The sequence below is a fragment of the Lichenostomus cassidix genome, chromosome 1, assembly GCF_008360975.1.
Source record: "Lichenostomus cassidix isolate B80296 chromosome 1, HeHo_3.0, whole genome shotgun sequence".
Classification (NCBI taxonomy): Eukaryota; Metazoa; Chordata; class Aves; order Passeriformes; family Meliphagidae; genus Lichenostomus; species Lichenostomus cassidix.
In genome coordinates this window covers 81437409-81454120 of record NC_139479.1, presented here as the reverse complement: position 1 = coordinate 81454120, position 16712 = coordinate 81437409, and the positions used below count along the sequence as shown (strand labels likewise).

The 16712-nt window shown below is 36.8% G+C and overlaps 1 protein-coding gene across 16 annotated transcripts in view; it reads left to right on the top strand.

Moving 5' to 3' along the window:
* DLG2 (discs large MAGUK scaffold protein 2) overlaps positions 1 to 16712 on the top strand; it is a 981187-nt gene that overhangs the window by 713265 nt on the left and 251210 nt on the right. For 15 of the 16 annotated variants that reach the window (XM_085065660.1, XM_085065786.1, XM_085065653.1 and 12 more), the window contains 2 exons: positions 1233 to 1374; positions 16478 to 16633. In XM_085065660.1, the coding sequence (XP_084921786.1) occupies positions 1233 to 1374; positions 16478 to 16633 (298 nt within the window). The remainder of the gene's footprint in view (positions 1 to 1232; positions 1375 to 16477; positions 16634 to 16712) is intronic. The other variant, XM_085065682.1, reaches the window with a different exon arrangement.

Sequence of the window (16712 nt, the reverse complement as noted above, 5' to 3'; positions counted from 1 at the left end):
AATTTCGTAGTTCTGAAACAGTGTGGTTTATTATGTCAGATTATAGATCAGCAGCATATGAGAAGACTGAAATAATTCCAGAGGGAGAGTAAAGGTTGAAAAGATTTGCAGTAGCCCTTCCCAAGCTGTTGGTGCATGCAGATTCATTTATCCTCAGGGAACCTTTCATTATACCTACATGTTCAGAGTATTTCAGAATGCATAATGGCCTTTCCCTGTAGAGAGATTTTGCTTTGAAGCATTCTGTATTTCAGCAGCTGGAAAAAAGACTGAAGCTAATAGTAGAAAGTTTAGCTGTCTTCCTTGCATGCATAAATTAATCACAGCTCGTTGCAGAAGCATGTAACATTGTTTTTTCTATTTATCTTTTTTTTCTAATTAAATTCACTAGTGATAGAATACAACTATTATTGCATCTCTCCAGGTATAAATATCCCAGATAATTTCAGAATAGCAAAAAGCACACAAACAAAGTCTGAAAGCCCAATATATAAACAGACAACACAGTGCTGTAACTTTCATCATTAATCATTAATATGTAAGAGATTTGCATCCATTTTCTGTTTTAAGTATACAGATTTACTGTGCTCTAAATACCATCTATGTTGAAACTGAAATTTCAATTATATTGGGGATTTGGGTGCCTTTAGTAGATCACAGCTTTGAATGTATACATAATTTTTGCCACACATACAATTTCTGCTCTTATAATGCCTTGAGTTCTTGCTATATTACTCCCACTGCTGCTCCCACATTGGAGCCAAAAAGAGGAGTGTGCTTTTAATCTCATTCTTTCCTAATTGCATTTCCTTCTTCTAGTTAGTCCTAAGTGAAGAAAATATTTCCTGTCTCCCAAACAGGAGACCTTATTCAGGTTCCCTTTTCAGGAACTGAATATCCTCTAAAGAGTCAATCCCTGTAAATGAGCCAGCAATGTTATTTTTGTTGTTGTTGCTGCTGTTGTTGTTGTTGTTGTTATTATTATTATTATTGTTACTATTATCATTATTATTATTATTGTTGTTGTTGTTGTTATTATTATTTTCAAGAAAACTCCAGCTGTTAACTCTTTCTTGTTATATTTTAAGCTTTCTCAAGCAAGGATTGTTTGTTTGGACCTTATTTACAGCATTGAACATGTTCTTGGTACTTATATTAAAAAAAAATACATTTTTGGGATATCTAATGAAACATGAAGGTTGCTGACTGGAAATGTTTGTTTTTACCATCAGCTTATTCTCCACCAATGGAAAATCATATACTCTCCTCTGGAAACAATGGCACTTTAGAGTACAAGGCATCCCTGGCCCCTATCTCACCAGGAAGATACTCACCCATTCCAAAGCACATGCTTGTGGAGGACGACTACACCAGGTCAGATGCTTCTCTTTATTTGTTACCTTTCATGCAATTGCAAAGGACAGAAGTAAAGAATTCAGTGCATCTCAGATAGAATACAGCTTACTGTACGTTTCTGTCAATCTTTTTTTTTTTTTTTAATCTCTGAAGAATTGTGACTACTATATGGAAGTACAGTAGCTGAATTGTATCTGTGTAGTTAATTTCAAGGTAGAAAAGACATACAGGAAAATGCTGGGAGGGTTCTTTTATACCTTGCTTTAGATGAACACTGAATGTCACTGATGAGACAGTGTGTATTTATCTTTTTGTTTGAAGAGCACTACCATTCACTCAGAAGACAGAAGTTGTTCAGTTTGTAAAATGAGCCCTCATTATAATGTCTAATGCCACAGAAAATGAGAAATTATTTTTTTCTGTGCTAGGAGGGGGCTGTTCTGATCCTCTAACCTGACTTGCTGTGTCTTGCAAGTCAAAGAATTTCATCCACTTATGTATTCATCAGCTTCATAACCTACTAATTTGCATTTCATTTTTCTTGTTGCATGTGATTACTATCTCAAGCAGCTTAACTTGTTGGATCAGACAGATTCAGAGTAACTAAATCATGATACAGTGTTTAATCAGGACATAAATGTATGGAAACCACACCTTTCTTCCCTGTCTTGGCTAAAAGAGTTTTTTTCCTTTGTTTTGATTGAGAATGCAAAGCTGAAATTTATTTCCTTCAACTTACAAGACGTTCAATTAGGATGAATTTTCTCCGAACAGTTCTAAGAAGTTACATTTTTAATTAATAGTTAAAACATTGATTTCATTAAATCTTCATCAAGGTTTTACATGATCCAATAATGTTCTCATAATTTCTCAAATACCCATGTATAGGAAGAATACTGACATTAAAATGTCTGGGTTACAATGATAAAAGCTTTGTCAATGAGCTTTTAGTACTGAATTGTCATAGTCTCTAATGAGATGTCAGCACCGTTACTACTGAGAAAGAGTTAACAAAGTTAAAAAACAGCAAAAAAATTGCAGCCTTTAAAGTAAATAATAGCTAAGGACATCATGAAGTCACAGAAAGTGAAGGTATTAATCCTAAAAAGAGAGGTAAGCTGTCCTGGCAATTGAAATACCATTAAAAAGTTAGAAGGCTTGTAAGGTGACAAAGAAGTATTGTTAGTCCTGTGTTTCTGTGTGTTCCATGTAGCTGATTTTAACTTTCTAGTTACTTCTGAAAGAAGAAAAAAAAAATAAAGAAAGAAAGGAAAAAAAATAATCCTAGATGGGAAGGCAGTGGCTCTCTTAGCCCAATAGTTTAGGAGATATCCAATAGAAAGCCTACAAAGAACCATGAAGGATATGTATTGAAATTAATTAGGATGTCCTTTTGACCCTTTTTTTTTAGGAAGAAGGATGCATTCCTATCCTGATATTTTTAGAATGTTTTTAAACAAGTTAGTTCTGCTGGTTTAGCTGCTGAGAGAAAAATGAAATACTGGCACAGTCTGTTTCTTGTCTGAGGTATTCATACCAATGACCATTTTGTATTATTTGGGGGGGAAAATGAATGCCCAGAGAAGCTGTGTATATTGTGTAAAATACTCCTCCCCTGTGTTCTTTTTCCTATCTGGATTTCCACATGCATGTGTTGCCTAATGAAGGTCTGATATCCAAAGTTTTCTTGTGGCATTGGCACTATTGGCAGGAGAGGCTGTGACCCTAGGAAAATGACCTTCTGTGACAGGCGTGTGGCACCAGCAGAAAGAAATATGTCAAGTGACAGGAGCAGGCTCTGGATGCCGCAGAGCAAATCAGATGGAAATCTCATATTTCTGAACAAGTGTTGACTTTGACCCATTGAAAAGGAGGAGGCTATTATGAACCTCATTTTGTTAGGGATTATAGTCTGTATGCTACACTGATACTCAGGAAACAAAAGCCCAAAGAGAAAATGAACACAACCATACGGCAAATGACACTTCTTGCCATTGCATTTCCTCAGTGGACATACACATACAGCACTGTCTGAGAGACACCCAAACAAGAGCCAGAGACCAGTTTTCTTCTCTGACTGCAATGACTAAGAAGCCCTGACCTTAAAAGCCAAACCCTTTAATTCTTGAATGCTGCTGAGATTTTTTTTTTTTAAATGTCCATGTGTCTAATTATTGCCTATTGATTCAACTGGGACTACTGAAATGCAGCAGTTAATTCTCACAGTCATTTTCACAGCTATAAACTCAGAATAGTGAATGCACTCTTTCTGTTCAATGCCATATGATTTGCTGATCAGTCTGCCATTAAAATAAGAAGATACTAGGGAAATCTTTGTTGCTGACCAATTTAGAAAATCTTTTGGGAATTATCGTATTGATAACTTTAGTAAAACCTATAGACACCTTGATTGCAGCATTTACAATTAGGTTTTCTCACATAATGTTTTATAATTAAGATGTTTGCCAGCTACTGCTGTGCTATCCATTAAAACTACCTGGTTCTTGCTGTAATAGGTTTACAGGGCTAATTTACATTGTGCTCACATGAGGGAATTTATTACCCATGCAGTCTTGCAACACTTCTGGCAGATTTTCATTTGTGCCAGCTAAAAATATTTGGAACAGTAACTTCTCCACTAAAAAAAGGCTTTTGCAATTTTGGAAATCTCTGTGCGAGTGATTTGAGTGAGGCAGATGACAAGCTTTCCTTTAACTTACTTAAATGGCTTAACATTCAACTCAACTTGCCCACTTCCTCTTGCTTTTTGATTCTGCATTTTTTATTTGCTCATTCCAGTTCTAAAGGGTTTTTTTTTAACCTAAATATGTCTATTTTGCCTAACAAAAATAAGTGTTTCTATTGATAAAAATTTGTAATTTTGGCCTGATATTGAATCCGTGCCTGAAAAAAATTCAGGTCAGTCTTTATTTAATAAAACTATGGGGAAAAATAGCCTAATCTGGGCACAAGTCATAGAAAAGTAACAAATCATCTTGAGCCATAAATTTTAATGAAGCTGGATGTTGTCTTTTAATTACTGAACTTTTGTAAGTTGTATGTATTATTGGTAGAAAGTGCTATCAGTGATGGGCATGGATTTTTCTGGATTTTCTTCTTGATTTTTCTGGATTTATTTTACATTCACGCAGAATGGAAACTTTGCCTTCATGTATTTTTATAGCCATTATCGCCTTCTAAATTAAATAAAATAACACATCTTCAGGTTAGTAGAATGTTGGATCGAATTTAGATAAAAACTATGTGTCAAATAATTCTATTGGTGCAAACGGCAAGGAAGACCATGCTTGTTTTAGTTTCTAGTAAGAATAAATTTTTGTGCAGGCAGTTCAGGGGATTCACTGATTGTGATGCTGAGCATTCCCTGATCCTTCTGCTAGAGGAGAGAAACAGGATTAATTCTCTGCTTGACCTGCTGCTACAAGAAGGGAAGAACTCATGGCAAAGGTTGTGATAAATAACAGCTGGAATCAGAGTGACCATGATTAGTTCATGATTCAAAGGAAGCCTGCAAAGATAGTAAGTTATGACTGTTAAGATTTCTGAAGAGCAGATTTCAGCCTTTTTGGAGAGTTGCTTAGCAAAATCCCTTGGGATGCTGCCACAGAAACACAGGGCCCATGAAAGATGGATGATTTCTAAATAAAACTTATTGAGAACTTTGGAAGGAGCTGTCTTGTTGAGCAGAAAGGAGGGGGACTCAGCAGAAGACCTTCATGGCTGAGCAAAGAGCTTTCTGGTGACCTAAAATGCAAGATACAGACAAGCATTACTTGACTGCTTATCGACAAAATTAGAAAGCTGATTGATTTGAGTTAAGACTTGCAAGGATCATAAAGGAAAACAAAAGTGATTCTGCAGATATGTGCTACTTTCAAAAAATAAAGTAAAATCTGAGGTAGGAAAAGGTGATGAATGCAAGGGAAGTCGATGTAGGGACAGATAATAAAAAAACTCAAGTACTCAACAACACCTTTACCAGGCACTTCAGGGCCCAGAAGGTGATTGGAATATCAGCATAGATTGACTGAAAGCAGTTCGTGTGCTTGTCCAGACTGGTTGCCTTCCCTGATAAAATTTCTAACTGCTTGGATGAGGGGAGAGGAGTGGCTGCCCTTCACCAAGCAGTGCCACAGCACAGGTGCTGCCTTGAGCAGGAATGCCTCTTTGCTGAGTGAAAACACAGCTGACTCCAAAGTCATATCTGGCCCGTGTCACACCTCCCACTAATGTGCGTCTGGGATCTGCTGTGGGGCACATGGTGACTCCTTTTCTCCACTAGTTGTCACGGGGAGTGGCTGCAAAGGTATTTCTCACACCTCTTCTGTGGGCAGGAAAAGCTTTAACACAGGGAGCACCCTTTAAAACTTTTCCAACAGCCTCTCATCCAAACATGAGGAAGTGTTGGATGAACATGTACAGGTAGTCATAGCTGGAAAGAAGATATGGTTTGGAATGGTTTGGAAGCCTTGTGGATAGCCTCTTGGGTTTCTCCTGGATTATATGCTGTATTACCTTCCTCGTTAGCCTTCTCCCAGCATGGCCATGCTCATTTGCACGCAATGATGCTGGTAAGGCTCTTGACACAGTCTCCCACAGCACTCTGAAAGCTGAGGAAAAGTGGACTAAAATGAGAGACTGAGTTGGGAACTGACTTAACCAGTAGGCTCAAAGGGTAGTGATCATCACTTGGCATCTGTGAAGTGGTCAGTGATGAGCAGAGGAGCTCAGGATACCTGGGGCGTCAGTGAATATCTTCATCAATGACCTAGATCATGACACACAGTGCACCCTCAGCAAATTTCAACAGGATAGTAAATTAGGAGGGAGTGGTTAATATGACAAATGGCAGAGCTGTGTTCTAAAGGGATCTTGATATACTCAAGGACTTGGCCAGAAGAAACCTCATAAAGTTCAGTGAGAACTCTGCATCTCAGGTGGAAGAGCTGCACATACTTGCGCGGGCCATGAATATCTGAACTGCAGCTTGATTGAAAATTACCTGGAGGTTACTGCAGACATCAGGCTGAACATGGACCTAGGAGTGAATTCTCACTACTAGTCAGGTAATCAGCATACCAGGTTATTTTAGGGGAAGCATGGCCAGCAGGAAAATATGTTATTATTTTCTAAAAGACTCTGACCAGCTCCAATTCTTTGACTTCAAGAGGTTTGTGGAGAGGGTCCAACATATTCTGAGAGCCCTAAATCCAAATGAGGTTGGAGGTTTATTGAGGAAGCTGGGGCTTTTTAGTGTTGTGAAGAGGAGATTAAGGGGCAGTCTAAGAGCACTCTATATTCAGCACTCAGTAGCAAAGATGATGAAACCAAACTCTTTTGAGTAGAGAAGCACCAATGGCCACAAGCATTGGTTTTGGATGTTCTGATTTCAATTTGAGAAGAAACTGAAACATCAGATGGGTAAAATAGTGCTGGAGTAGTGCTTGCTGTGACAGGTTGTAAAATATCTACCCTTCGAGATTTTTGAGATTTGGGTAGGTAAAATCAAGGCTGATCTTATCTAGTGTTGTCGATAGCACTGGTTCAAGCACAAGATTGGATCAGATGACCTACAGAGATGCATTCTGAACAAATTTTCCAAATTTTATATGGTAGTAGGAAGAAAAAAGTTATTTTTTGCTTAAGTAATTTTGTGGAACTTTTGTTACTAATAAAGCAGAGAGAGACAAGTTACAATTTTCTCTTTAGCATATTTGTGCCTTGCTATTTTCAGAAATATTAAAATTATAGCCTAAAACTCCTGTAGCTTTTAGATGTTAATTTCTTCTGTCTTTAATGAACAACAACAGGAAAAGTTATATAAAAATAAAGAACTACCTTCTTGAGTTTTTACTTCCTTTTTAGCTTCAGATAAAGGTAACATCAAGCTTCTGTGCTTCAGCTGATAAAAAATTCACTTTAACATTTAACTCTGGCTAGATATTAAAGATTCATGGATGAAAAGGCTGAGTTATCTGTTTTGCTGTGTAAAGCATGTTTGATTTTTTTTTTACATGCATTTTTGCGAAATAGCATTTTCTGAATGGGAAAGAGGTTCTGGGAATTGAATGGGAGAGAAAAGAGAACCACTAAGTTGAAGTCTCAGGGGATTTTTTTTTTTCCCAGTATTGAAAGTAGCATTTCTCAACTATTTCTTGTTTACTTGTCTAAACCTGCTAGTTGAATTGACAATATTTTATGGAAATGCTTTTAAATTTCTGCTGACACACAGATTTGACCTTTCAGTATTAAACCATTACAATAAATATTAGGGTTTGTGTGTTACAAAATTATCATTAACAGTTTTCTGACAATAGTTTTAGGATGCAAAACAATAGGATGAAAGAACTGCAGCTTTTATCAGTGGGTCCTGAAAACAGCTTCTTTGGGATCTTTAGAGTCGATTTAAATCACAAGATATTCAGCATGTCTTAAAAGTGTCCATTTGCTGAAAGGGGTTAGCTGCATTTCCTGTGAGTCTTTGTGTGGGAACAGAGTTTATACTCGTGTTTCCCAGACAAAGAATGTCTCTGACTGCTGTAGGTAGAACTTTCAAATTGGTGAATTTTGCATCACATTTAGTGTTACCACACATGTGATGAGCGAAAGATACATGGAGGCCCACTGATAGAGTTATATGAACATGTGCAATTGGGAGCTCACAACAAAAATTCACTATTCTTAACCCAAACTCAGCATATTACTTCTACCCTAATGAGAATAAACTGTATGTAGAAATATGGGAAGACTGATAATGCCTTTTATTTATTCCTCATATTAAATAACTTGTAAGTTTGATACATTAGACGTTCAAGTTAATATTTTCGTGCTTAGCTTTTGCCTGGGGCTGGATTTTTTATCGAGGGATAGCAAAGGTTTATGATTGCTTTGCTTTAAAATTTAGTGTAAAATATATCTATTGTTGCTGAAGTTGTTTTAATTAACCACCATTATTATTAATTTAAATTGCATTTATTTTTGACCGTACCAGTTTTATCATTTAAAGGATCGAGGGAGAATTACATGCCTTAGTTCATGTTCTATTCTATGTTAGAAATTTCTGTGCTAATATATTTTAAGTACCTCAATATTCCATACATAGGTTCAGAGTGTTAAATTATGGGAGCTGATGAAACTGAATCCACACAGTATTTCTACTGCTTTTACAAAAATCTATCTAAAAGCCCAAAAATGCAAGTATTTGGAAAAACTGCAGTTCATTTATCCTCCAAAATGTATTTGATAGGTTTTTACAGTAGAACTCATTCAGATTCTGTATTCACACTGCAGTATATCAAAGCTTCTCACAATTTTGTCATACTGACTAGATTATTTCCAAAAGCCTGCTTGATTGAGCACAGCATTAAATGGCCAAAGTTAGTTTTCCTTTCTACTTATTTCTTCCATCCCTTTCTGACACAGAAACATAGTCAGGAGTGATTCTGTTCTGTGCTCTGAATGACCAGTCCTGTCAGATTTTAACATTGAAGAGACTGGAGGAAGAGGGGGAGTGTGTTTGGCAAGGGATTATGGTGAGACTGGGTGTGAAAATGAGGGAGACCTTGTCACTGGTATGTGAGAATGTGGAAGAAAGGGAGACTGGTATTTAATCAGATGAGAGAACTTGGATTTGGAAAGGGAATTCAGGACAACACAGAACACAACTGAAAAATAGGTGAAGAGGCACGAAGAAGCAGTGGAGAATGGCAGCAATGGAGAAGGGATTTCAGACCACTGAACCAGCAAATCCCTCAGAGTGTGAGACATGAGGTTTGGAATAATCAATAGTTGTGCAGTAAGACTGGAGCAAGGAACAGAGAGAGAGCAGGTAGAAAACATTGCTGATAAGATGCTGTCAGGATCAGGCTCAGGCTCTGTAGAAAAATGCAGGAGCAGCCAAGGTTTCTGGGGTTGCATGATGTGGGTGTGATCCCACCAGGCAGCCTGTCATGTCATTTCATTGTCTGTCTGTCTGGAGGATGCCAGCCTGCTGCTGCAACTGGCTACTCACTGGCTCTCACAAGCAGAGTTGTCATCTCTAGCTGTTAAGTTGGCCACCCTCCTGATGATTATATTGAATTCAGTATATTCTGGTGTACCAGAATAGAATTTCTTGCTTGGTTTAGTCTTTGGTCAATCTAAGAAATTATTTTTTAAGAAGTTAATTAATTAAAATAGGACTATTAATTAAAACATTAAATGTTTTGTTAAAGTGGAAAAAAAAGTTTGTCTGTAAAACCTTAAATTGGACCCTTGGTGAAATACATTCCTTCAATTGAAGCTTGAAATTGCTAACTTGCAAAGCAACTATTTTACATTTTATGTAATTAATACATAAATTTAATATTAAACTAATTGTTAAACTTTACAGATGCATAATTGTCTGCCTATTGCATGACTTCATTTTGTTATCCAAATTTATTTTAAGCATAATAAGTCTTGCCTTGGGAGAATAATTTATGTTAAAGTAAAAATTTAGTCATTATCAAGTCACAGATAATCTCTTATTCCTGAGTTATCCTTACATATTTAAATAGGCCTGTCAGAGATCCCCAACTAATAGGATTTGACTATTTCTAATATAATCACTGGAAGCTACTTAGTACTTAACACTTACAAAAATTAATCAAATTCTGGAATACGCTTTAGTGCTTGTATGGAGATTTTTGAAACGAGATAGTAAGGTTGGCAGTGATAATACACACAGAAATGGTAAGTAGCATTCAATGATGCACAAAAGAAAAAAGATAATCTGAAGTACATACCAAGTATCTCATGGATGTGAACTCTTAATGCAGTTCTTGCCACTTAAGAAAGAAAGACACCTTGGTGTGACTGTGGTTAGTTCTGTGACATTGTCAGCTCAGTAGTCAGGAGCAATCAAGAAGGCAATTAAGAGTGAAAATAGGATCTGATAGGAAAGGACAAGAGTGCAAAATATAATGGTTTTCTCTGAGAATTTCTGATGCATCCAAGTCTTAAATGCTACATGGGGGCAACTGAGAAAAAACCCTCAGAAGAAGATGACAGAGATGAGCAGGGGTGTGACATGGTTTCCAGGGAAAGATGAATAACAAATAATTCCAGGATAGAAAAAAGGTGTCAGAGAGACAGAACAGAGGTCTGCACAGGTACCCATGGCATAGAGAAGGCAACAGGCAAGGACTATTACCGCTTTCTTACAACCCAGATACAGGGAGTTTGCAATGCACTGCCAAATTTAAAATATGGCAAATAGAAGGTTTTTTAAATGTTACCCTATGTTATCAGTGTGTAACCAAGTAACAGGCTTACAGTACACAAAAATAGAGCTTTTTGGGTATGTTGTGGTGCTCAGGGCCACGGGGTTATGAAGCCTAAGAATATAAAAATGTTGAAATATGGATGAGAATAAGTGCTGATTCATGGTGGACAGGCCTACTGACTACCACCTTCTAGGATTTAACTTCTGGTCTGTGTGGTCCTTGCTGGTTTTCAGCAGCTGAGCAGGGAAGGGCTATTCTTTGCTGGTCCTGCTTCCTAAACAGTCACTGCAGGGGACTTGGACCTTTGGTCTGACAGCCTCACCATTCCTGTGTGAAACAGCCTTCTTTTCCATTACTGCAGCAGAAAATAATTTCTGATTTTTTTTTTTCAAATTAAGCAGTAATTTCATTTCCTAATTCCTGATGGTTAAGAATAATGAGTGTAGAATTGGGTGTAGAATATTAAAAGTTCTAAATTATACTTATGCCTTCTTGTAGGCCATTTCGTTTGAAAACTCGATTAAAATGTTAAAATAGTATTGTTAAGAGGAACAAGGCAATCCTTAATCTTCATGACTGTGCTAAAAAAGCACTTGTTTTGCAGTTAAAGAAACCTTTAAGGCATTTGAAAACAGCAGTTAATAATAGAAATTATTAATTTTAGGATTTCCAGAAAGAACTAAGGTACTGCAATTCAGGTATTTTCTTCCAGCTCTTCATGCTCTTCCTCTGTCTTTCATTTAGTTGAAATAAACACATCATATGAGTAATTTGGTCTCATTTAAATTGCCAGGACACAACCGATGAAATAAAATCAACTTTCAATTCTAATTACCCTATTGAAAAATAAGGTGTGTGGTTCTCCTAGAAGGCTATATAAATAGGAAACTCAGTTAAAGGACATATATATAAAAAATCACTGGTTATTAAAAGTGGAAGAGTTCATTTGTATTAAATTACCACTGATTTTTGGTGTAATAGTGAAATACTTTTTAAAAAGTTCTTTGTCTACTTCCCAGCAACATTATATTAGCAAAACTAATGTATTAGATGTTTTTTATGGAAATTGGACACAACTAAAAACTGCTACTAAAAATAATAATAAAAAAAAGTTGTAAACTTGTAGCATTGGGAGATTTATTTCCTCTCAGATTGAATTTATTTTCTCTCAGATTGTTTCATGGCTATAGCGCTGCATACTTAATATGCTGTGAGAGCTGAGCTGGTTTCTTTCCATGTCATAAAAGGTTTTGAAATGTTTTAAAACCTGAAACTGTTAACATTTAATGTGCTATGTGCTGGCAATTGAACCCTACCAAACAGGATTCTTCAACAAAAAAAAAAGTTGGTTTTAAATTGAGGACCCTACATGATGCTGAGGAGAAAATGGTTTTTAATAATGCCATTTTCTTATAACTTCTGTCCCACAATTAAGTCAGGCTGAAATAATAAAACAATGATGATCTAAACAAGGAATAATTAGGACTGCAAACAAGAAAGAAGATTCACTCTCTTTACACAATCTGTTATGAAATAGATAAATAAAACCTGTTTTAGATCAATTTGCTACCTCCCACTGTTACTGTTATCTTTTCCACCAATTAGTTCTACCTTTCTGTGAGAATTGTGCCTCATTGCTGTTACGTCTTTACTGAATAACAATTCCAGAGTTCAATTTTTAAATTTTTTTTATTTTCTTGCTAGCAGAGCGACTCTCTGCTGTCTATGTTACCCTTTAAAAGCTCACCTTTGGCGTCGAGTTGATTCTCTGTCCTGTGAGTTTTTTTACTGAGGGATGTTCAAGCCATGCTATGCTGCTACTTATGTTTACTACCTACATTTTCTGTTGCCTTTCCCTTACTACTGTGTGCCTGATTCCCAGGCTAATGTAATTGTTGCTGTCCATCCAGACCTAGTAGTTGCTGCTCTCATTTATCACAAAACTTTGGTTTTAGCTCACTCATTAAGACAGAGAACTGTAGTGTCTGTTTGTCACTAAATAAACAGTTTAAAGACAGAAACCAGGCAGATCTGTTATAGAAGTTCAAGTGGTAGTTAGTTATTTTTCAGAGTAAACCCACATTATATAATTAGACTTGAAAAGACATATTGCAGTTACCAAAGATGTAAACAGTAATATTTACACATTGGTCATTTTAAAGGGATTATTATGCATAAGTATTAACAAAAATACAATGGACAAAAGAAATTCCATCATGTAGTTCTTATTCCTTCCTCATAATAAAGTCTCTAAAACTGCCTAGCATTTATTTTTAAATAAAACCTCTGAAGCTGTACCTGCTGTATCTGAAAGTGATGCAATTGCACATAAACTGCAGTGAATCAATCCTTAAATAATATGTATCTAGCCTTTACACGTTTCTTAAAGCATGCTAAATGACTTGCTACAAGTTTTTAAATTCATTTGAAGAATTAATGCATCATAAAATAAGGCTTCAATGTTTATGTTCAGTCTGGTTCTTAATTATTTTTGCAAGAAAAGTTGAGGTGACCTTAGCTGTATTTTTTCCAAATGGCACATTAAAAACTCTTTCTAAATAGCATTCTCATTATCCCGTGCTTTGAGAGAAGACAATCTGTCTCTGTCATAGCACTGGGGAAGATGTGCGAGACAGGATTTATCAGGTGGGCTGATCCCTTTGGAAAGAATTTCTTTCTTCATTCTGTGAAGAGAAATAAAAATGACAAAGAGAAAATGCTGCATTAAAACAGTTATTTAATAAAGCTGGGTGGTCTTCTAAATCTTATTTTTTAGAAATAGGGAATTGTTTTCTTCCAGAGTAGGCGGGTGCTATTGTGGTTAAGTGTTAGTTTGCCATGGAGAAGGTGAAGAATCAGGACGATATTTGAAGACAGGTTGGTGCAGCAAGTATCTCATATTACTTTTTGTGATTAGTGGCCTACATGGAACACAGTTTGTATGAGCAGGACAGTGATCTGCCCCAAATCATTTTAATCATTCTTGTACTTTCTATTTTTTATCCAACTCTCAAATATTTTTACATGACTTAATTCGTATTTACTAAACCAAATTGAGCATACTTATCCTGGACACTGGATGTTATGTACTGCTTTTTTTCCCAAATTCTGGCTTTTCTGTGCCAATAAAATATGCAGAGCCCAGCTATGCAGCTGGCAGTTGTTAGGCTATGTGTCCGAATATGCAGAGGCATCTAAAGGACCACTGCAGTCCATGTTCTCTATGACCTCGAAGAGAAAGATGTATGATGGGAAGTAGGTGGCTATGGTGATATCAAAGCATTTCATAGGCCTTACAACAAGGGTACTCATAAGTGGAATTAGCTGATACCCGGAAAATCCTCTTCTAACCAAAGAGTCCATTTTTTAAAAGGATAATTTTTTTTTAAGTATGAATTCCTTTTCTTGACCTTAAGACCTCTCTCTGCAGCTCAGATACAGAGGGTATGATGTTAACTAGTTCACAATATTACTTACATAATATCAGTGAGTACAGGACTTTATACTCAGACTTGTTCCATTTTCCTGTTGCCTTACCAGCCAGCTAGACTGACTGGAGTGAAAAAGATTTAAAAAATGTTTTAAAATATGCAAACATTTCCAAAGTGTTTTTAAATTTTCTGGGCTTCACAAGACAATTTGTTAGGACTCTATGTTTATACTGGAAGGACTAATTTTGTCTCAATATCTGGGTAGATGTTGAATGTTTAACTTCATTTTGCCTTTGGAAGCAGCTCTTAACTGTCAATTAACAAAGAAATTCCTCTTATCTACCCATCTCTGTGGCACGATTTGTGTCTCAGCATGAGGTTGGATGGTCACTGACTGATGACTCAGTGTAGTTTGAGAATTCACAATATATCCAAGGGATTGTAACAGTCTGATGTCATCTACGACACAGAGAAGACAACTTGAATATAGGACACTAAAATTTTTTTATGGACTGGTTAATGTTTTAAGCAATGGAGAAATCTACAGTTTTTATTCATCTTCCTGCACTGGGGCAATATGTCTTCAATTTTCTTAGTAGGTATCATTTATATTTGATATTTCTTCTTATACTTTCATATATTGCCTGAGAACAAAAGTGGTTTGTAGGGGAATAAAAGGCAGTTGTGGACAAAAGTAAAATAGAATATTTTTTCTCTGCAATTTTTTTATTGAAAGCAGCAATTGATTTACTAAATAAATTATTAAATCCAGCCCTCTAAAACATGTGAAATATACTGATAAAAATTTGATTGCTACCTTAAATATTTTTAAAGGGATTTTACAAAATACTTGACACAATGCTTTATAACCCACTGAGGGACAGCTTTGCTATTTTGCTATTTGGTAATCTTAAATTGCAATTTTTTTAACAGTAAAGTTTTCCCTGGGAAAGTCAGGCACAGAGAGTTCTCAAATCATGTGTCAGATTGCTATGAATAATGTTATTAGCATTGAGTGAGACCAATTTTTAAGTAAAGCAGCTACTCCTTTTTCCCCAAAGGATAAACCCAGAAGCTAACAAAGGAAATTAGGTTCTCTGTATCTGCCAGCACATCCACAACTGTAATAAATTCTGGTACCTGTGAAAGTCGCAGCAAAACTCACAGCCATGTGAGGCATAGTGCAGGCAGAAGAACAAAAAAGTTCATTAACTTCTTGGCCTCTTGATATTTTCAGGCTTCTGAAATAAGATTTCCATCTAGCTAATATTGTATGACAGTGATTAAAGACAGTGGCATACACTGGATCTTCCTGCAGAAGCGTGGATATGATAGCAATTGACCCTTGGCACTCTTTAGAGCAGAAATGTCAGGAAACAATGAGTCAAGTTTCACTCTGCCAGTGGGCCCAGAGGTATCTGCTGGGGCCAAGGCACAGAAGTGGGGAGATGGGAGGTGTGCTGTGTATGTGGTGTGGGTTTGTTTTGTAAACTGTTCGCTGTTCGTCTCCTGTGGATCCCTGGCTGGTTGGTACTAAAGGCTGCATTCCCTTCTCCCCTCTCCCAGACGGCTCCTGGGAGGCTGTGGTAAGTATTGCCTCCCCCAGGCAGGTGGCTGTAGGCAGCAGGAGAGAAATTTTAGTTTTAAGATCTTACTCTTTGTATCTAACTTCACAGGCTGCTGTTTGCAGCTCGGAGCAGCGCTGGAAGTGCGATTGCAGTAGCCTTGGCAATGAGGTTAACTGTTTCAGATGTGGTCTGCATGATCAGATTTTGAAGGCTGAAGCTGGAAAGAGTGCAAAGAGCTCTTGAAATGCAACGAATTGCCTGCCAATGAGATGAATTGCTTACACAGTTTGTTACCATCAGTGTTATTATAGGATATGGGTCAATTTGACAGCAGCTCTACTTGCAGAGTCCCAGCTCACTGGGACCAGGAGTATGTTGTATTAACAAGTAATGTGTACTTCATCTATATTATAAATTAATGGGTAAAAGATACTTCTTTTTCAGGTAACAACCATATTTTCTTCTATGCTGTACTCAAAATTAAGATCATAGAAAGCTGTGTAGAAATAATGTTAGATTTAAAAAAAAAAAAAAAAAAGCAGACTGTGTGGGAAAATGCCTCACTTTCTCTACTTTGGAGATAAGATATTCCCTTTCAGTTCCACATTTCCCATAGAGCATTTTTATGGTCCACTTTTATTGTGTATAGCTTTATATGCAGCTACTTGAATGCCATACTTATTGTTGTCACCCTCTAACAATTACTTTAACAGCACACTTTACTTGTTGGAAAAGCCCCACTGTAAAGGTCTTGACAGATTTGCTATGCATGCTTTTGAAATGATTGCTGTGTTTTCTCTATATTCTCAGCAACTAATATGCACCTGATCTTTTACTCTTGTCTCTGTATCACCAGGCCTCCTGAACCTGTTTACAGCACTGTGAACAAACTGTGTGATAAACCACCTTCTCCTAGGCACTATTCCCCTGTCGAGTGTGACAAAAGCTTCCTTCTTACAGCTCCCTATCCCCACTACCACGTAGGCCTGCTCCCTGACTCTGAGATCACCAGGTACTGCATGCGCTTCTTCCTCACCTCCTTTGTTAGAGTGCATGTACATCACTGGATTTATCTCATAGTTTGCATCTTC